Source organism: Mixophyes fleayi, chromosome 1, assembly GCF_038048845.1.
Source record: "Mixophyes fleayi isolate aMixFle1 chromosome 1, aMixFle1.hap1, whole genome shotgun sequence".
In the NCBI taxonomy this organism is placed as follows: domain Eukaryota; kingdom Metazoa; phylum Chordata; class Amphibia; order Anura; family Limnodynastidae; genus Mixophyes; species Mixophyes fleayi.
In genome coordinates this window covers 212232678-212256711 of record NC_134402.1, presented here as the reverse complement: position 1 = coordinate 212256711, position 24034 = coordinate 212232678, and the positions used below count along the sequence as shown (strand labels likewise).

Sequence of the window (24034 nt, the reverse complement as noted above, 5' to 3'; positions counted from 1 at the left end):
AAAACACTTCCAGGACAGCAAGATTGCATTCATTAACTACCACTACCTAATGATAGCTGATGTCAGACTGGCATTGAGATTACGGTCTCTGCCCACTGACTGGAAAGTCAATTGTTCCTTGGACTACTGCTTTTGTCCTGAGCTCTCTCCCTAGCTTGTGGAGCTCTGTCTCCAAAACAAGTGGAGTGACAATGACCTGGGACCGCTGCTTTGCCAGTAGCATCAAAGGAACGAGCCCATGAAAAAGCCAGGATGGACAGCATTTTCCCCTGAGAGTGAGTTGGAGATTGGTTAGGTGTTTTCTTTATGCCCTGTATGCTGGCTGTGCAGAAACTATAGTGAGATGTGTTGCTTATTCTTAAAAAATATTATTATTGCTGTTTGGTGCTACCATTTTCTTAAATAAACCTACTTATTGTTATTTTGAATATTTACCTGGGTGGTATCGTATATGCCATCTGTGTGGCACAGAGCTATACACTAAGTCCACTATCTTCATATCAATGGTGCAGTGACCATATATACCCATCAATATTCTCTAATGCTATGTGTAGCTGGATCACCCACTCTAATTTTCATCTTAGAACTATCCCACCTCAACGTATAGTGAGCTTTCACTCTGAGCCTGAGTTTCTCGTGCGACTTGATATCACATGCCAGTCTCCGTGCCTGGCCGAGACTAGTTCCCTAATGCTGTCCTGTTAACATAACCTCAGAGGGGTGGGGGCTGGAGAAACTTGACATTGGGCTTATTATGTAGTAAAGCTTGCAACTACTTCGTGATCTTCAGGTTGTCCAGTGGCTCTAAATGGGGAAGAACAGGAAGGGATCCTCTAAAAGTGAGGCGGGAAAGTCAAGAGAGTCCACGAATCAAGCTGCCTTCCAACAACATTTCGCCAACTCACCCTCTCTTTCCATCCGTTCATCCTCTCCTCAACTGATCCAACAGGACAAGGCCGAAAACACTGCAGCTTCGCCTCCTGTCCCTGAGACGAGCCAACGAGAGTGTGGAGAATTGTGTAGAATTCTGTCATACTTAAAAATGCTTCCAACCAAACAGGGCTTTGAAGCTTTTGAGGCTAAAATTCATGAAACCCTCTGCTGCAGGCCTATAATGAGATATCAGATGTGAAGGGTTTCTCTGCCCAATCGCTTCAGGCACATATTACCATTATCCTGTAAGAAGGTAAGGATCCTGGCTACCACCCAATTTCTCTTCTTAATGTGGTTCATCAAATTATATGGCTAAATTGTTTGCTAATCACCTCAAACTTCTCCTCCCCATCACTGATCCATAATGACCAGGTGGGTTTTGTCCCTGGGAGAGAAGAGAAAGACAATACCACTAAAATTATCAATTTAATCCATTCAATCTCCTCGTCTCCCACCATCCTCCGATCCACAGATGCCGAAATTGCCTTTGATAGAGTAGATTGGTGCTTTATGAGCAAGGTGCTGGGGCACAAGGGGATAGGCTCTTCTTGTTTTCATAAGATCTTGTCTCTATGTATATCCCTCTCAGCCAAGATCAGAATTAACAGCATTCTTTCAGAGCATGTAGCTTGCCAATGGTACTCACCAGGGCTGCCCTTTATCTCCGTTAATTTTTGTTCTCTGCATAGAAGCTCTGGCCAGGGCCAATAGCCGTTACCCAGATATCTCAGGCCTACAGTTAGGGTCCTAAGAATATCAACTTGGTTTGTTTAAGGTGGCCTGTTGGCCATAATCAACAATCCAACCACTACTCTTACCAATTTGATGGCAGAATTCTCTAAATTTGGATGTTTGTCTAATATCAAAATAAATTATGCTCCTGAGCACACGATATTAGGTCATCAGTCTGCCTTCCTGTTCAAATGGCAATCCTCCTTTCTCCGTTATCTTGGGGTCTCAACCGCCAGGGATAATGCTTATTTCAATTAAACTTGGCTAAGGTTCGTAGAGAGCAGGAGTCTTGGTCCTCCTCAAAATGATCATGTTTGGCAGCATTAATATCATAAAAATGAACATTCTCCTCCAAGTGCTTTAAGTTCTGCAAACTATCCCGATTAAATCCCTCTGCATTACTGATCTTCAGAGATCTGTTCGCAACTTTGTGTGGAGGGTTATTTTGTATAGGTGCAAACACTAAGGTGGAGTGCAATTGCCAGTGTTCGTGAGTTATCACCATGCAGTGTCCCAAAATTATGGCATGGACTAGGAGAGAGACGGAAACAAACAATGGGTGGATTGGGAAAGTGCCTCTTTGGACACCCTCCTACATGCTTTACCTTGGCTCGCCAAAATCCTTAGAGTATCCCACCCAACTTTTAGCCTCACTCTTGCAGTGTGGAGACAATTACATTTCAGTGACTGTATCACGACCTATCTGTCTCCGCTGTCCCCCATTGTTTCTAACCCTGATTTCCCTCCAAGCCTTTCCCAGAACACGTTTGTAAGGTGGGCTCTAGCGGGTGTTACCAGACATTGCTAACTGGTAGTTAATGGTAAGCTTTGCTCTTTCTTGGAACTCCAGGCTAGGTACTCTCTGACGGATTTATTGCAGCTTGAGAGCTAAGGGGTCATGAAATGAAAAATATATCAACCTTAGAGTTTCTGGGAAACAAGTTCTTCCTTTCTACTGGTGAATTGGGATTTAAATTGAAATAAATGGTGTAGTTTGAGATTTGACAAGACCTTAAGAGGGATATCATAATAATATAACATCCACAGCTGGATGTGATAGAATCAACTTAAATGTCCATTTGTGATATTCATGGTTTTAAGATTGTAACCAGCATGATTGAACAGTGAGTATATTAAGCACATAGCAACAATAATAATCTCGGAACACTGTTGTGTTCGAATAGTTGGCTGAAACTGATATTAATACAATGATCTCAGGAGGTTAACATGTTAGATTTTACTATAATGTATTTAGATTCAACATTATATATAGTTAGATACGGATTTTAAGAACTAGCTTTATATAATGCATGTCTCTGTAAATCTTGCAATCATCCGTACAAAGATCTAGTGATCAGCTGATAAAAATATAATGATTTATATTTTCATATAATATGTTTTAGGCTTGTTTTATGAATGGTCAAGTCAGTCTATGTTTAATTTTTATGTGGAAACATTTTCTTCAAATGAGTCAATCTGGCACAGCAATTGCAAAATTCATGAAAAGCTGTAAATGGCAGGAAACACACATAAAAAGCATGTCTGACACTATAGACATTTGGACACTGAAATCAGGAAGATCAAACTGGCAAGAAATAGCATGGATTAAAGGTGAAATACTTTCCATCTGACTGGTGAGCAAATTATTTTTTTAAATAATAAACCAATAATTTGGGATTAAACAGGAGGATTATCCAATATCGCCATACTATTCACTGGATCTGGGAGGTGTACACCAGCTTGAATATATAGAGATTATCTGGTTTATGTTTATGTAGTAGGCTAATATACAAACACGGATGTATTCTGCCAATACTGCTGTATTGCTAAACAACAGATCCAGAACACAGTTTAATGATCCTTAAATACAGAACAGTGTAGAGATATGATTGATATGTACAAGAGTCCTGAAATTGATCAGCTAGACTGTTGCTCTGGGTTTTTATTTTATTTTTAAATATTGAGAACATTCTTAAGTTAAATTATACTTACGTTTTGACTTACCAATTATTTAATAACAATGATATTTCATGCTAATATGATGAATTCAGATATGGCTAAGCGCTGCCCTTTTTTTCTTGTCTAGATTACATAATTGGTAGAACTAGACTTCTGTGAAGGGCTGCCGACATAAATGAAACATACATAGTTCTTTCATATTTCATATATATAGCGCCACTAGGCTTTTGTTTGTGGTTAGTCTATTTTCGATGCATAATATCTAGCTGGTATATGTAAAAATGTAGAGTGGTTTATCACTTTTGTTTTCTTTTTAATGTTAATAAATATTATGTTTAAATATGAAGCTGCATTTGTGGTCCACTACCAATCCAATGCACATATTGTATTGTATCCAAATTCTTTCTATAATTTATGTTACACTGGTCACAAACAAACCTTGCTTTTATAAATAGAGATATGCAATCTGCATAAAAGTTTCCCTGCTGGCTAAGTGACAGTTAGGCGGTATGCAAGATGTTATCCTAACATAACAAACCTATTGTCTACTAAACATTAATACATTTGAACAATGTAATACAAAAATCACCATAATTTGAAAATCAGTATTTCAGAACCTTACTTTTTGTAGAGGAGAATAGCGATGACAATGCAGATTATAAAAACAACAGCTAGGACTGGACCAATAACCCAAATAAGACCTTCTTCGCCATCAGTTATTGGCTGGGGATCTGGATCTTCAATTTGAATGGGGTCTGAATATGGGCTTGCAGCAAACATCTTCTGCAAGAAAAGAGTAAAATTATATTAAGGTTTATAAATATGTTGCCTACATAACATAGTTGTAGAAAAGTAAAAATAAACTTATTTCTGAATTGTAGAGAAAGAATAAATTAGAATTAAATTATACATGATTCACACAGGTATAATCAACGGAATGTTAGTAGGCCTAAATAAATCTAAACAGAAAGGTGTAAGCAAAAGTCTCTTACAGGTGAAATCAAAACCCTCAGGAGAATTTACCAACCTAGCAGTCTTGAAAATAGAGCACATATTTCCTTTGTGTCAATTAATATATGTGAGATTTAACCAATGTTTGTTTCAATGCCTAGCAAGACATATATAGAGTGGAGTATTTATGCCTGGGACAGAGCTAGTGGTTTGTGCTTTGATTGAAACCAGGGAGTACAGCTCATCAAAGTCATTACATTCAATTGGAAGTTTCTCAGCCGTCAATATTATTTTGTAATTTACCCTTCGCCACAGGAGAGAAGGCTTGAATGATTATTACAAATTGTGTTTGAATTTATTTATCAGGACACATTTTCTCTAAACCTAGCATCCCAGAATTCTAAACAGTAAACCAGGACACCCTTGTGACTTCAGGTTGTCTATCTATAAAAGCCAAGTTCTTTTTTGAATGGATTTGAATGGATTAATAACATTTTAGAAACATTCTCACCAGTTCTGATAATGAATAAAGGAGCAAAGAGGTTGCAATATAGAGAAACAACAATTCCAAGTTAAAGCTAGTGGTAAAAAACAGAACCGTCACTGGAAAAATGGGGTAGATGGGAGCACTTTAACCCCTTCTCACCAAATGTTGATTAACAAATGTCCATTATGGAGTCGTCACATCTGTAAATGGTCTCAATTATTGATTATGGAGACTGTACACATGAAAAGCCCTTTACAGCACTCACTAAGAAAACCATTGAAACTATAAAGGAGTGCACAACCCATGCTGCCATACATTTACAAGAAATATGCATATATCTGACAGATATTATTGGAATAAAAAAGACAATTGATACAAACAGCTAAATAATGATGGCATTGTACAGTCACTATTCAATATAATAAATTTATTGCAACACACACAAAATGTTGTATATTAAGGAAATTATTCTAAGACAGGATGTTACGAGCCACGGGGGTACTCACAGTCGCCGCGGCTCGCTTACTGTGCCCTCTGGCGTCCCGGCCGTCACCTTGACGACCGGGACGTCATTTACGCCTAAGACCCAACTGTTGCCAAGGCAACGGTCGGACGCTGAAGTATCCCCTGCACCGCGTCCTGGCAAGATAGGGAGGTCAGGCGCGCGCGCAGGGCGTTACTAGACTGTGGGCTAATTTATTTAGTATTCTATTAATTATGCAGGGGGCTGTGGGTGATTGCAAAGCCAGGCTCTGACTGGCTACCAGGAGTACTTAAGGCAGTGAGGACTGAGCCTCACTGCCGGTTATAGCTTTTCTGCCCAGTCTTGCTGACCTGCTGCTATTTGCTACTCCCTGTCCTGTGGATCCCCTTTTGATTCCCTGTGTATGACCCCTGCTTAGATTATTGGACTCTGCCTGTTTTGCTCGTGACCCTGACACTTCTTGCCTGTACCTTGGACCTTGCTTCCGTGCCTGTGACCCCGACCTCTGGCGTGTTTATCGATTATCCTGCTTGCCTGTGACCCTTGACCTTTGCTATCGTTTTGACTACCCGCTGCCTTCTACCAGTCTCCTGGCCTGACGCTGTGGTCCTGCATTACCAACCCACACTACACTTGGAGCTAAGTCCTGGGGGCATCCGAGTACCGGTGAGCGCGTCAAGCTCTTAAGGAAAGGCGGCTACTATAAGCGAAGATCTCCGTCATCTAGTTCTGTGGGTTGGTGATCAGGGCCAGCAACCTAACACAAGATTGCTGCTGGGCATTATTTAAAAGAAATTGGAGCCATCAGTGAGCCCTGCTGTGTGGGGGCGGATCATAAAAATCAAGTTCCAGTCCTCTGTAGAGAGGGAGAGAGAAAGGTACAGACTGCCAGATGAGGCAGAAGGAGTCTTTCACTGGGTGCCTAACAATATACATCTGTATTGAAGGAGCTGAGAGCTACACTAGAGAAAATGTCAGAGCCCAGGGGCTGAGAGTGCAACAGAGATGAGTGACATTGCATCTGAGAGAACCAGAGCCAAACAAGTAATATTACTCCCATAAATGAGAGCTAACTGCAGTTGAGAGCTACACAGAGATGTCAGAGCTGCATGCGTGTGTTGGCGATAAGCTACACTAAGTATGTATGGAACTACTAAGCCCAGGAGAACCTGGTATGTGGTATGACAACGGTTACAAATGCAACTTAATTTCTTTCTTTAACCATTGAGGTCCATGCAGGAGGAGAAAGTGAGGTGCATATATTTGATTTATTATTGCAACAGTTTAAAAATGTGTAGGAGTGAAGGAATGTAAATAAAGAAATTAGTTTGTGATAAAGAGATGGTCTGGCACTAAAACATATAAGAACTGTTACACTGCAACTTCACCATCTAGAGATATTCCTAACACCTATATGTGCGGTGACCGTCTGATTACCTATGCCCACACCCACAAGCACAAGGGCAGAGAAGAGTGCCGGAGAGAAGGGGTGCATTACTACCCTAATGTATACCTCAGACTGCACACATTGACAGGGGTTATATGGGAATGGAGTTTGGTGTTCAATGTGACCAGACATGCCTTACTGGTCACCACTACAATACTAAAATCTTTCACTTGGAAGCTGGGCTGAGGCACCTAATTACCTTCTGTTACCATAACTGCTTACACACTACATTAATGCCTGCACCAACTGAATATTGTGCTCTTTAAGAACTGAGGTATAAGATGTTGCATTGGCGTCTCCTTTCTTCCATATGGTAGTCTTACAGGATGGTGAACCTCCTGTCCTTCAGCAGCTTGGAGAAGAGACTGAGCAAGACTCCCTCACTTAAGCAGGTGACAGATGTAGTTCTGACTGCAACTGCAGACTGCAATGTGTAACCAAGCAGCAAAACAGGCAAAGGCAATGAGGAATTCAGTCTACTGTGCCAGGATCTACAGAACCTTTTCAAATATCTGGTCAATAATGTAGGGGACCAGTGTAGTAAGTCCAATGATTGCCAATATAGCTGCATTGCAAAGGGAAGCCAAACAGGTCACAACAAATATGATGACCTTGAAAATAGAATGCAAAACAACATCTGAGAGCATCTATGGTCAGCAGCAGTTGGAGATTTGACACAAAATACACTTGGACTTACCACCAATTTATCTTAGTGAGTGAAACTCATTCAGAGTGCAGGAGTTGCTAGCATACCAATAAATGTGTAGCCCTCTGAAAGTGGTTTAGGAATTCAAGTATTTGGGAAAGGTCATAACCAAACCACTAACTTTATATACAGAAACTAATGTTCAGCCACTCTTAGACCTAGCTAAAAAGTAGTGAGTCATGTTAAAATAGATAAAAAAATCATCACCTAACCTAAAATTCTGTATGCATTACAACAACTATGAATGATCTTTTTTTAGTAGTTGGCTGCCCTTTGTGTGGTGGAATGAAAGGAAGGTCAAATCAACTGCCAACACTGGTCAGAAAAATCTAGAGGCTTTAGTTAGCACCTGTATCCATCTTATTCCCCCCATCTGAACAGTTAATGGTATATGCAAAAAAAGAGACCACAATCTGTTTTAATTCCAGAGTAAAGGACTTTATGCTAGACTGGCCATATACAACAATACATAAGTTAGCATTACATATACGGTTGTCAAATTATCAAGGCAGTGCTTATATTGCTACCTCGTGGTAGCTTGGTATGCGGATGGTAGTTAGAGTAAGCTGTGCACGGACTCAGCTCCTTGCCCAAACTCCCACTCTTCCTTATTCTCACAAATATAAAAGCATTGGATATTTTTGAATACTGTTGGCAAACTTCACATCAGTGCTGACGATCGACTCCATATCGAAAAACAAGGCTATTTTAGGATCTACTGAACTACCATCTCTGTTCAGCTGTGGCACCAAGAGCTCAACTGTCATTGCTTTTGCAACATCTGTTCAGCTGCCCACTAAGGTCAACTGTGCTTGCTGCTGCCATCAGTTACCTTCGGACTGCACTGTCAGCATCTTGGAACTCGTCATTTCGAGGGCTGAAGAAAGTGCCTACTCTATTAAGCCCAACCAGGGGGCGATAAAGTATGCTTCAACTCCTCCATTGACCTGCACAATTGGATCAATTTGGATCAATTGTTCCTTTCCACTCTCTCAAAACCTACCCCAGCTAATACACATTCATTCACATCTCTCCATCATGCAACTACTCAATTTACACTCTCTCCTATTCACGATCACAACACTTCTCTCCAAACTCTTCTTCTTTCTCCATCATCCTATTTCTCCCTGTCCTATTATGCTTTCCCCTTCACTAATTCCCTCCTCACTAGTCTGCACACATGAACTGTTATGTCTTCTTCACCTACCACACTCACTAGCCTACATAAACAGAAATAAACCTCAACCCCCCAAATCCTCCTCCCATGTCTTCTTTCTCACTCTGCTCCTTCTCATGGTTTCTGGTGGCATCTCACCTACCCCTAACTACTCAAAACCTTTCCATCCACACAGTACTTGTAATCGTGCCAACCTTATACACATTTCTCCACTACACTCTCTTCCCTTCTTTTGTGCACTATGGAATGCCAGATCGGTTTTGAAATCGATCCATAATCTATTCTTTTCTAAATCCCTCAACCTCCTTGCCATTACAGAGACTGGCTCTCCTCCTCTGATACTACATCCCCTGCAGATCTCTCCTATGGGGGACTCTCCCAGAAACAGAAACAGACAAAGTGGTGGAGTAGACATTCTACTTTCTCCAAACAGCACCTTTCAAGTCATACCCTCTGAACCCTCCCCTCTCATTCTTTTCCATAGAAGTTCACACTATCTGTCTATTTTATCCTCTCCACCTTCGTTTTTCTGTTATATTTTGCTGTTATTTATTGCCCCTGTAGCTAGATCACCTATAAATAACTTATTGCAATAATATATTTAAATTGTTAGCACAGTGTGCCAATTTACAGCAGGTGAAATAAGTATTGAACACATTAACATTTTTCTCAGTATATATATATATATATATATATATATATATATATATATATATATATATATTGTGGCTATTGTAATGGAATTTACACCAAATGTCAGCAACATCCCTTGCAATCCATACAGCAAAGATATCAAGCCATAGATGTCCATAAATGAAGTTTTGTGTAATAATGTGACATGACACAGGGAAAAAGTATTGGAACACATGAAGAAAGGGAAGTGCAGAAAGGCATGGAAAGCCAAGACCCCAGCTGAAATCTTTCAGTAATTAGAACACAATCATGTCAGCTTGTTCAGCTACAACTGATGGCCTATAAAAAGGTGTCTCATTACGGAGGTGTCACACAAGAAACATCTCATGATGGGTAAAAGCAAAGAGCTCTCTCAAGACCTTCGTAGCAAAACATACTGATAGCATTGGTTACAGAAGGATCTCTAAACTGAATATTCCAGTGAGCACTGTTTGCCCATAAGCCGGAAGTAGATATAACATCATTTAACCATAAACCAGCCTTGACCAGGTGTACCTCGCAAGATTTCTGACAGAGGAGTGAAAAAATTATCAGAAGAATTGTCTAAGAACCAATGACCACTTATGGAGAGCTTCAAAAAGACCTGGAATTAGCAGGTACAATTATTTCAAAGAAAACAATAAGTAATGCACTCAACCGCCATGGACTGTATGCACGCTCACCATGCAAGACTCATTTTCTGAAGAAAAAACATGTTGAAGCTTGTTTAAAGTTTGCTGCTCAACATTTGGACAAGCCTGTGAAATACTGGGAGAATATAGTGTGGTCAGATAAGAGCAAAATTGAACTCTTTGGATGCCATAGTACACACCATGTTTGGAGGACAAATGGCACTGCACATCACCCCTAAAACACCATACCAACAGTGAGGTTTGGAGGTGGGAACATCATGGTGTGGGGCTGTTTTACTGCACACGGTACTAGCATACTGCATATAATTAAAGGAGAGATGAATAGAAAAATGTACTGTAACGTTCTTGATAAAATCTTCTGCCATCTACCAGGATGCTGAAGATGAAATGAGGGTTGACATTTCAGCGAGACAATGATCCCAAACACACAGCCAAGGACACTCTCAATTGGTTTCAGAGAAAGGAAATAACGCTGCTAAAATGGCCCAGCCAATCACCTGACTTGAATCCAATTGAAGATATATGGAAAGAACTGAAGATCAGAGTTTATAGTAGAAGCCCACGGAACCTTCAAGATTTGAAAACTATTTGCATTGATGAAAGGGGCAAAATCACACCTAAGCAATGCATGCGACTAGTTTCTCCAAACAGGAGGCATCTTGAAGCTGTCATTACCAACAAAGGCTTTTGTATAAAGTTTTTAATAAATTTCCGGAAGCGTGTTCAATACTTTTTCCCTGTGTCATTTCATATTATTACACAAAACCTAATTTATGGACCTCTATGGTTTGATTTCTTTGAATGTGTGGATTGCAAGGGTTGTTGCTGACACTTGGTGTAAATTTTATTACAATAGCCACATAAGGGGGTGTGGCTTGCAGCCAAGACGGCAGGTCAGACTTTCTGGCCAGGATAATTCTCCTACTCCAACCATCTGGCTTGTATTTAACCCAACAAACTTCCACTTTCCTTCACCTGCCGGCTGGCACCATTTCGAAGTTTGATGTCCTGGGAGGCTTGCAATTACCTCCTCTCTGCTGCCTCGTAATTTCGGCACAAATCCAGGTGGTGGAGGACCCTCCTTACAGTGCTGCTAACTTCACTCGTCTCAGATTCCTCCCTGCTGTGCAGATACTGTGGACCGCACTCTGATCAACGCAACTCAAGGGGGAACTAAGGAACGAAGAATCAGGGATGCCGCCGAGCCGAGATCTACTTCCGGTCTGGAAGTGCCTAAGCCATCGCAATCTGTCTGCCAGCTCTCATCATGGTCCAGCACCACGTGACTCTGCTTTTGAATTGGCTGCTGCTGTGTGCCACACCTGGAGAGCATCTCCAGCTGCAGTGTCCCACTGTATGCTGTAACTCCACCACCTAAAGACCGCAGGTTAGTCTATGGGACCAGCTACCCCTCCAGGACTCCCTATAATCCGCAGCCCTAATCCCTAAAACAGCTGGTGATCCTTATTACCCTGTACCACAGCCTCAGAGACTCTCTCTGTACCCTCTTAACACCATTTAACCCAGGGCAAATCTGGTTGTGTCCAACTGGGATCTCTAGCTGAGATTTCACATACTGGACCCTACTATCTGATAACATCTATAAGCACTCTGCTGACCTTACTCGTCATCTTTTCAGTCACAAGTACTCCAAGGCCTATGTTGATGTTATCCCTCATCCTCCGCCCGGGACTGGATGAGCCCCAACTAATTTTTCAACCTCTGTTGTGTAACATCCCCTTGGTACCTACATCTCCACAGAATCCCCTCCACCTCTTACCTCACACCTTTAGGAGCCTACTTCACCTTTCCTACCAACATGTCTCAGAAGAACAAGAAACCTACTGGCAGCTCTACCGCCAACTTTTTCAGAGCAAAAAATAAAGCATTATCACAGTCTGATCTATTAGCCACCTCACCATCTTCCCTTTCTCCAGGGTCTGATCTGGATCCTCAAATCCAAGTTTTTATGACGAACCTTCTTGAAGGTGTGAAGGTGGCCTTTAAACAAGAACTCTCACTAGCAGTTAACGATTTTAAACCTGAAATTGCTTCTTTGGGTACCCGTAGAGATGCTCTCGAAACTAAAATGGACGACCTATGCCATTCACAAGCTATCTTCGACAAAGAACTATCTCGTTGACATGATGAGGTAGAGGCATTGAAAGAAAAATAAGAAAATCATTCTCAGTGCAACAACATTTGTGTTCGCAACGTACTGGAAGATGTCTCCCCATCTCTTATCCAACCTTTCCTCAAGGGCCTCTTCATGTAAGTGCTCCCAGATCTTACCGAGTCAGAGTTCCTCATGGACTGCACCCACGAGCTCTCGGGCCAACCGCCACGAGACATAAATTGTCCATCTCCACTATTACAGCACAAAAGAACCGATCTCAACATCCACAAGAAATAACTCATCAATCTCTTATAAGGACATGGACATACAATTGTTTCAAGACTTGCCCTTCTACAATACAAAAACACAGAGCCCCCCAGCCTGTCACCAGGATCCTTCGCCTGCATAATATTCGCTACCACTGGGGCTTCCCCTTCCAACTTCAAATTTGTGCTGCGAATGCCGCTCATTACACCAAAACACTGGACCAAGGGCAGGACATCCTGGCCAAACTTGACATCCTTTCAGAATTTGCTTAGCTTCATCATGACTCAACAAGACAAGGACGCCCGGCCCCTGAGTGGTCCAGAGCCTCCCGTCCTGAGACACATCCCCTCCATAAGTTGTCCACTAGACTCCACTTGTCATTGGCTTTACTTTCAACCAACCTGACTGTCACGGTTGGCTTACAGGAAATTGATCCCTAGGCTCTGCTGAACATGGCTAAGCCCACCCACGGGTGCGGAGACAGATGGTTTTCACCAGGAACCCCCGCAAGGAGGTATGGTCTTAGCTGCACCAAGTCTGCAGGTCGCGGTCCCGTGAGTGAGTGTACAGCAGAACGATGTGGGGGAGCCAGGTGAAGTGGCTAGAGACGATGGAGTCCACAGATGAGTGGTATAAATACAGGCACAACAATAATATAGGCTGATGGTCAGCAGCCAATGAGTCACTATGATAATAGGTGCTCTGTGGTATACAACAAGAGGACAGAGGCTGTCACTATGAAGTACTCTGGAGATGGTAATGGAAGTACTGGAGCAGCGATAGTTCAACACGGCCAGAGACTGAGAGCAGACTGGAGTAGAGGAGGTAACCTGTGGTAACAGCTGATGAGTCACAGATGTAGTAGCGGTTCTGAGTGGTAGTGATGAGAGAACCGGAGCTGTCGCGATGAAGTACACTGGAGATGGTAAGAGAGGTATTGGAACAGCGATGGTTTAGCACAGACCACGAACTGAGAGCAGACTGGAACACAGGCAAACCACAAAGAGAACAGGAACCAAAACCACGGGCTGCAGGAAGTGACCTTTTTGAAGAACAGGCATCAGACAGGTGAATCCAGGAGGTTTAAATAGTGCTCCAGAAGTGCTTAGCCAATGAAAAAGAGGGAGGAGGTCCTGAAGTGCAAAAGGCTTGCACCTGCACAGATCTGAATACAGCTGAATGCATGAACTAGAGAATGTCTGATGGTGGGGACATGGCAGTTTCCAGATGAATGGACTGCAGGTAACGAGACAGGTACTATCTGTGGAACCGGAGCGTTACACTGACTCTTCCCTTGCAAGCGCCCTGATGTTTCCGAGATAAACCCTCCGGCTTCTACCTACAAATTTCTGCTGATTTTTATCAATATTTCATAGTTTTCTTGTTCTTTTTTATTGCATTGCCGTTATACATACCTCCATAGGTTGGTGGCTTGAGCCCCAGTCGACCACTCGACTTCACATGTCTTTGACTCCAACTTCAATCAAATTGATGCGGCTATTGCAAGCACCCTGCAGTTCCTGGGACAGAACTTCCGGTTCAGACCCACAGACTCTGGTTGCCTTTTGTAACCATCTCAATATTTTATACCGTTTTCTCGTTCTTTATTTACTGCATTGTTTTTTTTCCATATCTCTACATGCTGCTAGAAATTCTCTCAACCACGGTGCCAGCTCACATCCCTTTCTCCCCATCCCCTCCTTGCCCCATCCTCCCTTACACCTCTCCTCAGTCCTTCCCTTCCCCTACCCCCCAACACACTCCTTCCACTGACCCCCCCCCCCACCCCCATTGCACAACGTCCTACGCCTTTGGAAGTCTTCCTTTTGTTATCTGTTTATCTATTATCATATCCAGTCTATATGATGGAGCCTACGGCCCGGGTGGCATACTCATCTGTCACCGTCCAACCTCCCCCACGCTCCCTATATGACTGTATGCCTTATGTTCATCTGTGTTTAGCTTGGATCCTTCCTGGGTCCCTCAGTTAAAGGATATTCGCCCAATTGGGCTCCTTTTTTCCCTCTCTCCTCTCTCTTTTTCTTGTGGCTTTCTCCCTCTTCCCTCCTTCACCTCTTCTCTCTCTCCTGCTTACAAATCCCCAGTTTAATCCTCTCTCTCCTTGTAGCACAGGGGTTTTCTCCTCAACAACAGCCACCTCATCTCTATCTCCATGGCTTTGAAATTACTCTCCATAAACGTCAATGACCTCAACTCCCCACACAAGCGTAGCATCATCCTGGAAGCCTGCAGGAGGGAACAGGTGGACATAGTCCCCCCTTCAAGAGACTCATCTTACAGGAACCCAAAACGCGCCCAGACCTGTTTTGCTTCAGCAAACTGTAAATAACAGTTTTCCTCCTACTCTGATCCAGACGGACGTTTTCTATTAGTCATGGGTACTTTCCGCTCCTTCCCGGCCACACTGGCCTCGATTTATGCCCCAAATCAAGGCCAGGGCCCATTTTTTTCTACAGTGTTCCGACACATTGAGCGATTGGCCCAAGGTCATATCATACTAGGTGGCGATTTCAATATAGTCTTACACCCCAAACTTGACAAATCCTCTCAAAAGCCTCATGCTCCGCTTACTAGGGACTCCTCCACCTTATCTGCCTTGTTAAAACAGCACTCCCTACATAACACCTGCCGCCTCAAAAATTCCACTGTGCAAGACTATACCCATTACTCTGCCCCCCACCAGTCATACTCCCGCATTGACATGCTCCATTTCTCTCAATCTCTGATACCCATGACCATGCATGCAGGTATCACCCCGCTATCTTGGACTGATCATGCAGGAGTATACATTATCCTCGACTTCCTACATTAGTACCCACATGCCTTTAAGTGGCGCCTGGATGATTCTCTGCTGCTAAATACTTCTACCTTCTCTGATATCAAAATGGCTATCATTGAATAATCCCAAGAGAACACCTCGCAGGAGGTCTCCCCGGGTATAGTCTGGAAAGGTCATAAAGCCATCATTCATGGTCGGTTTATCAGAGCAGCCTCTCAGGTGAAACAGAAGGCTGCTCTAAAGGTCGCCTCCTTAGAGCAATGAATTTCCACCCTTCTAACTCAACACAAACAAGCCCCTGATTTCTCTCTGCTGTCTCAAATTGACTCCTTGAAAGGGAAACAATTCCCTCTTGTCTTGCAGACAAGACACACCTTCCAAATGTCAGGAAGAAACATTGGAATACCTAATAAAAGAATTCTAATGACAACTATTTGCACTCCTAAAGCATACTTGCCAACTTTTCCTCGTTGGCTTCAGGGAGATCCCGGGGGAGGTTGGCGTGTGTGGGTGGGGCTTGATGAATTGCATAAGATGACGCAATATTTGAGTCATTAAGCCTCGCAGAAACTCCAGCAACGCTTTTATGACAAGGCAGACATGCTGGAGGCCTCACAGACAAACTCCATCGAAACTCCCCTAACTCTGTGACATACGATCCTTTAGATATTGTCAATGAATTTAAGACTTCTATGCCTCTTCATATAATCTTTCTGCCCCCAGGGACCTGGGACTAAATATGACTCCAGGGACTACCCTGGAGTCCTATTTAGTCAACACCTCTCCCCCACACCTTTCCCAATCCCAGATATCCTGCTTAAATGTGGACATCATTGATGACGAAGTAACAATGGCAATCAAATCTCTGAAGCCCTCATCGGCTCCAGGCCCAGATAGCTTCTCAGTACAATACTAAAAAGAAGTTTGCAGCAGTCCATGTCCCACACTTAACGTCCTTTTATAATCAAATTCTTGACAGGGCATTCTTTGACTCTGATACTACTCTTGCTAACATTACAGTCATTCCAAAACCTGGAAAAGACCTTATACATTGTGTGGCCTACAGGCCAATTTCCCTCCTTAATATAGATCTCAAACTGTATACAAAATTCTTGGCCACTAGGCTTAATCCCCTACTACCAGCCTTGGGCCACCCGGATCAGATTGGATTCATTCCGGGGAGACAAGCCCCGGATAATACCAGGAGGACCATCGACTTGATACACCTCATTCATGATGGTAATCTGCCCTCTCTAATAATGGCACTGGACGCCGAAAAGGCATTTGACCGCATCTCTTGGCTGTTCATGCTTGGTGTGCTTGGCTCAATGGGCTTCTCTGACAGGTTCCTAATGGGCATCTCATTTCTTTACCGGTCACCCTCTGCTACTGTCTCAGCTAATGGCCTCACCTCCAAACCCTTCACAATTGCTAATGGAACTCATCAAGGTTGCCCCCTATCCTCTCTAATTTTTGCACTTATAATTGAGCCACTAGTGACCAGAATACGTGCTAACCAATCCATCTCGGGCATTTGGGTCGGTTCTAAGTAAAATAAGATTGCCTTGTATGCAGATGATGTTCTCATTTACATATCCCATCTGGTCACCTCCCACCCTCCTCTTCTCTCCGAAATAGACACGTATGGGCATTTTTCAGGCTACTAAATCAATCCTGCCAAAACGGAGACGCTAAACTTTTATATTCCCCAATCCGATAAACTAATATTAGATTACAATTGCCACATTAAATATTTACTAAGAAAAATGTTGATGTGTTCAATACTTATTTCACCCACTGAAAATGTACTGATTCTTGATACTGTGTATTAGAAATGTACTTATTTTATTATATTGTGTTATATTTCTGTATGAAATGCATTTTTTAGATATTGATTTGTAAATTCTGAAACAGGATATCATGATTGTAATTCTATAACTTTTCTATAACTTTTCTAAAGAAAGTCACTCATGTTATTTATTTAGACCTTTTCATCTCAGTGGCCAACACGTCTGTTTAGCCTGTATACACAGCAGGGGTCCGCTGCCTCTCTGCATGTGTGGCTTTTCATTGTGCATCTCAGATTCTGTCAGAATTCGCTGTCAGAATGTGTAAAAAAAGAGCACTGCTTTGAACTGAAATGTATCATTCCATCTGTACCTTTCTGGAAGTTGCTAGTACCTTCAACTAGTGGTTGTAACCAGTGGCGCACGCAGGGGGGGTTTCTGGGTCTCCAGAAACACCCCCCCCTCCGCTAAAAAGTGCCCTAGATATTGTCACTGTAGTATACAGCAGCCGCGGCGCTGTCTAAGAAGCGTCCGCGGCGGTGCTGTATTATATACAGCACCGCCACAGACGCCTCTTTGACAGCGCTGCGGCTGCTGTATACTACAGTGCAGCCGAAATGGAGCGCATGCGCGGCAGGTCTCAAGGATTTATTTATTTTTTCGGAGGTGGAGGAAACCCCTTCTGAATAATCCTCCGTGCGCCCCTGGTAACTGTCCTTCTTAGGACTTCCTGAGCTAATAAACAAAACGGATTAAGGAACTTGCTTTGACGCCTATTTCCTGTGACCTGCAGATTAGACCCAAATCTAATCTGTTCACCGGCTGTTCTGAGGTTTGGACCCAGCTTTCCAGTACTGTGATTGGTCAGGGGTACAATCCACTGCAACCCTGATCTGAAGGCAAGAGGTCAGGTGGCCAGGTGTACCAGCAAGGGGGTACACTAGCAGCGACAGTTACCCAGAAGGATGCGGTTCTGGATGCCGTAAAGGAGTCCAGTGGTGGCAGCCGATGAAGCACCTCCTACTGCGGTTAGAGATCGCTATTGGGATAAAAGGGACAACGCAACAGACAGGTTAGCATAGGCAGTCTATTCTGTCACAGCCCCTCCCTCCCACAGGTTCTGTATCCAAATTCTTTGACAACTGTGCGGTCTGGTTAATTTTTTTTCCTACACTTTGACATGCCTAACTCTCTTACTAGGTCATTTCAACATTCCCATTGATAATCCCATTGTCTCTTCTGCCACTAAAACTTCTTTAATTTACTCATTTGGTCACTACCAGTGGACCTCATCTCCCACCCACTGTAATGGACAATCTCTCTATAGTTTCACCAACTTAGCTATTCCACTCTCCAACCACAACCTCCTTTCCTTCAGCTTTACCTTACCTCATGCCCTCACCCCTGCTCCCAAACTCCACGTACACAATGACACCGAAGTACGCTTAACCGAATTCACTTCTCATTTTTACTAAAACTATTTTCTCATATGACTGCATTGTCCTGCCCTGATCAGGCAGCCTCTTTGTACAAAAAAAACACAGACTTGATAATCCAAACCCCAACCATGACACACTAAACAGACCCGCAGCCTTCAAAAGTGCTCCCGCTGAGTTTTTCCTGGTTCATTTCCAATCTATCAAACCTGCTCGTTTAGTATTTCTACCTCTGGCACATCCTCCCCTCCACTCCCACTAACTTTTGGGGTCCCAAAAGGCCCATTACTTTTTTCATTGTACGCCTCTTCTCTTGGGGCACTAATTCACTCATTTGGCCTCCATTACCAACCTCTGTGCTGATGACACCCAAATCTATATCTTTTCACCTGACCTCTCAGATTCTCGTGTAAATGTCTTTCTGCTATCTCCACATGGATGTCTCAATGCTACCTGGGCTCAAAATGTCCAAAACAGAGCTTATCATCTTCCTCCAGCCAGAGTCACTGTCACTCACCGGACTGTGAGTGCTTCTTCCCGGACATTTAGGAACCGTGGCCGTCCTCCATCCTGAGGGACTGCGCATGCGCAGCCCTTTCTATACCTCCAGTGTATGTTCCTTTAACTTAATTGGCAGATCAGGCAACCTCCCTATATTAAGCACCTGTGGTCATCACCACATTGCCTGATCTTGGAGTCTCATTCCCCATGAGTCTCTGAAGGTGTTCCTGTGTTTCCTCGTTTATTCAGCCCAGCTGATTCCTGTGGTTTCCAAACCACTTCTACCTCTGTGGTTTCCAAACCACTTCTACTACTGTGGTTCCCATACCACTTCTACCATCTACTGTATCATCGTGACTGTGAGCTGATTCCTATCCGCTGCCTCCGTGCACTACAGTCTTCTAACCACTTCAACTCTACCTTGTATCATTGGGACTGTTAGCTGATGCCTATCCGCTGCCTCCGTGCACTACAGTCTTTCATTCACATCCACTCACCTGTTCATGATTGTGACTGCCAGCTGATTCCTATCCGCTACCTCCGTGCACTACAGGCTTCAACCTGCAACTCGTCTGTGTTTCATCATCGTGACTGTTTGGCTGATTTCTATCCGCTGCCTCCGTGCACTACAGTCTTCAACCTGCAACTCGTCTGTGTTTCATCATCGTGACTGCTAGCTGATTCCTATCCGCTGCCTCCGTGCACTACAGTCTTCAACCTGCAACCCGTCTGTGTTTCATCGTGACTGTTTAGCTGATTCCTATCCGCCGCCTCTGTGCGCTTCAGTCTTCAGCCCTTGTCAACTCTCCCGTGTTTCCTTGAGTCTGCTGCCACTATTGCTACCCGCTACTCTCCGTGATCAACTGTTCCAGTTCAACTCTGCTCTGGTGTCCCATCGTTACTGCACCTGCTGGTTGCTATTGGCTACCTCCGTGTTCCCGCAGAGACCCGCTGCTGTTACTTCTCAGCGCTACGCATCCATCTACTGCTGACCCGCTCTCCACGCCTTCCTGGATACCTTGCTGGTCTACCTACCTGTGCGCTGCACCTGCTAGACCACCGCTTCACCCATCCAGGGACTTTGCATCCTGCCGGCCTCCTGCCGTTCAGGTATCTCTGCACTTCTGTCTGACTGCCTTCTCCTGAACCACGGTATGCATACTTCCCATTGACTGTGCTGTGTATTGCATACCTTGCTGGACTGTGTTGGTTCTCCTCTGGAGTGTACTATCCGCTGAGTCTATTGCCATCATTGACTGTGTTATCTCATGCTGGATTACTTCAAGAGACTTTCTATATTGGCAGTGTTGTTCAGTCATTTATACATTTATATTGTGCATATTACTGTGGATCAAAGTCAAGGTGCCCGTGTATATATTGTGTTGCAGTCTCTCCCCGTGCACCTCCTCACATATATATTCAGTGGTACAACTTGCTAGTGGCAGACCACTGACCCCTGTTTCCAGTTTCACCTGCTCCAGTATCCTCTCACATAGCAGTGGTACAACTTGCTAACGCAGACCACTGACTCCCCGGATACCTCCACTTGGATTCCATTCCTTCACTCAGACAGCGGTACAACTTGCCATCCGCAGACCGCTGACTCTCATCACCTCCTCGTTTCTGTTGGACATTCCTCCTCACTTAGCAGTGGTACAACTTGCTACCGCAGACCACTGACTACCTTCACGTGTCCTTTGTCCATACAGTTCCTCGTGTATTACTACCTCCATATTGCCAGTGCTGCTAGTCATAGACTTTCCTGAGCATCTCATCATCTGCTATTTCCTGTTCCGTGATCACCCTGCTACCAGAGTACCATATTACCACCTATACTGCTCTGGTAAGCCTATCACCTGGTGATCCCTGGGTAAAGACTCCTAGTGCCCGTGACAGTAAGATCAGGCCATGACAGACCCAGATACGGAACCTACCGCTAAAGAGATGCTGCAGCATCTGGTCAGCCGTGTGGAGCAACAGGATGCTCGCCAACAGCTGTTACTTCAATGTTACCAATCATTAACCTCCCAAGGAACATCTGGACAGACTGTTACAGCTAATATTGAAGCTCCTGTGCTTTCCTCCGTTTCCCCAGTGCCATCCCAGGTGTCTACAGCTCCTACGCTTCACCTGCCTACTCCGTCAAAATATGACGGGGACCCCAAAACTTGTAGAGGTTTCCTTAACCAATGTTCAGTCCATTTTGAACTCCAACCTCAAAATTTTTCTACCCATCGTTCCAGAGTGGCCTATCTTATCTCATTGTTTTCGGGTCAAGCCCTGGCTTGGGCCTCCCCCCTGTGGGAAAGAAACGATCCAATTCTACAAGATAGTGCCAAATTCATTTCCACGTTCCGAAGTGTGTTCGATGAACCAGGTCGTGTGACCTCCGCTGCTTCCAGCATTCTTCGTTTGCGACAAGGCTCCCATACAGTAGGACAGTATGTCATTCAATTTAGGATCTTAGCCTCTGAACTTCAGTGGAACACTGAAGCATTAGTTGCCGCCTTCTGGCAGGGGCTCTCCGATAAAATTAAAGATGCACTGACTACCCAAGAGCTTCCTTCGTCACTAGAAGATTTGATCTCTCTTTGCCATCGTGTAGATATGAGATTTCGTGAAAGAGAGTCTGAGAAAACAACAGCTGTCAAAGCACCTCTTCGTTTAAACCCTCAATTTCGTCCAGCTCCATCCTCTGTGATTCCCATGGAGATAGGACGTTCCAAATTATCTTCAGAGGAAAGGAAACGAAGAGTAAAGAATAGACTCTGTATCTATTGTGCTGATTCCACGCATATGCTCAGCTCTTGCCCTAAGAGATCGGGAAATGCCAGGCCCTAACTAGTTCTGGAGAGGTGAAGTTAGGGTCCCTGGAGTCCTCTCCATTGTTTATGAAATCTAAAGTCTGCGCTTTTGATGTTACGATTTCCTTTGCTACCAAATCCTTTGAGTCACAGGCATTGATTGATTCCGGAGCAGCAGGAAATTTCATTTCTAAATCACTAGTGAATCAATGGTCCCTACCAGTGATCACTTTAAAAACACCCATTACTGTGACGGCTATAGATGGATCACGCCTCATCAATGGTCTCATCACCCAGAGTACGTCTCCAGTAACCCTTCAGATTGGTGTACTACACCACGAAGAAATTTCGTTTTTAATTCTTCCAGTTACGACAAGTCCGATTGTCTTAGGCCTTCCATGGCTTCAGTGTCACTCTCCCCAGATTGACTGGCGCACCCCTCAAGTTACGTCTTGGGGGTCTGAATGTCACCATCGTTGTCTCTCTCAAGTTATTCCTCTTAAAGTACAGCGATCTTCCATCTCATCTTCCTCCCCGGGACTCCCTCCTCAGTATGCTTCATTTGCCGATGTGTTTGATAAAGCTCAGTCTGAACGTCTTCCTCCTCATCGTTCTTGGGATTGTCCGATCGACCTTCTACCTGGCAAGACTCCTCCCAGGGGTCGGGTCTATCCTCTCTCGTTACCTGAAACTCAAGCCACATCTGAGTACATACAGGAGAATCTCCAGCGTGGGTTCATTCGACCTTCCACCTCTCCCGCTGGAGCTGGGTTCTTCTTCGTCAAAAAGAAGGATGGATCATTACGCCCTTGTATAGATTTTCGTGGACTCAACGCCATTACTATCAAGAATCGGTATCCCATTCCGCTGATCACTGAGCTATTTGATCGCATCAAGGGAGCTCGGATATTTACTAAGTTGGATCTTCGTGGTGCTTACAATTTAATTAGAATCCGTTCCGGTGACGAATGGAAGACCGCGTTTAACACCAGAGATGGGCATTACGAATATTTAGTAATGCCCTTCGGGCTGTGTAATGCCCCCGCTGTTTTCCAGGGTTTCATCAATGAGATCTTTCGGGACTTATTATATGTATGTGTCGTTGTCTACCTAGACGACATATTGATCTTCTCACAGGACCTGCCTTCTCATCACCAACATGTGGCAGAGGTCCTCTCCAGACTACGGAAAAACTCGTTGTTCTGTAAATTGAAAAAATGTTCATTCGAGTTACCCCAGATTCCATTCTTGGGGTATATAGTTTCCGGAGTTGGCCTGAAGATGGATCCAGACAAAGTAAATGCTGTACTACATTGGCCTCAGCCAACTACTCTTCGTGCCATCCAGCGTTTCTTAGGTTTTGCCAATTACTATAGACGCTTCATTCAAGACTTTTCATCCATTGCATCTCCCATTGTGGCCCTAACTCGGAAAGGGGCTAATACTAAGCAATGGTCATCTGAGGCTCTCCAAGCCTTTCAAATCCTCAAAGAGGCCTTCTCGTCTGCTCCCATTCTGCGACAGCCTGATGTGACACTCCCCTTCTTCCTAGAAGTAGATGCCTCTAATGTGGGCTTAGGAGCTATTCTCTCCCAACGCTCGGAGCAACAAAAATTACATCCTTGTGCCTTCTACTCTCGGGGTCTTCTGCCCGCAGAGAGAAATTATACTATCGGGGACAAGGAGTTGCTGGCCATCAAAGCTGCATTAGAGGAATGGAGATACTTGTTGGAAGGAGCTCGCCATCCGGTGACGATCTTCACGGATCATAAGAACTTGTCATATTTGCAATCTGCTCAATGCTTGAACCCTCGTCAAGCAAGATGGTCTCTTTTCTTTTCCCGTTTTGAATTAATTATAACCTTCAAACCAGCCGCTAAGAACAAGAAAGCTGACGCTCTATCTCGAGCTTTTGTGACGTCCTCTGATGTAGAAGAGGTTCCCAACCATGCTATTCTAGACCCCAAATGTATTTCTCTGGCTGCTTCATCCACCAAAATGCTACCATTTGGGAAGACCCTTGTGCCTCCTACTCTGAGGAGGAAAATCCTTTCGTGGTTCCATGCCTCTCGTTTTTCTGGACACGCCGGTGAACACAAGACCTTTGAGATTCTCTCTCGTA

General features: G+C 43.9%; 1 protein-coding gene across 1 annotated transcript in view; it reads right to left on the bottom strand.

Moving 5' to 3' along the window:
• LOC142149471 (receptor-type tyrosine-protein phosphatase S-like) overlaps window positions 1–24034 on the bottom strand; it is a 418525-nt gene that overhangs the window by 105905 nt on the left and 288586 nt on the right. Inside the window, 1 exon segment of the mRNA XM_075204866.1 lies at window positions 4247–4407. Coding sequence (XP_075060967.1) covers window positions 4247–4407 — 161 coding nt within the window.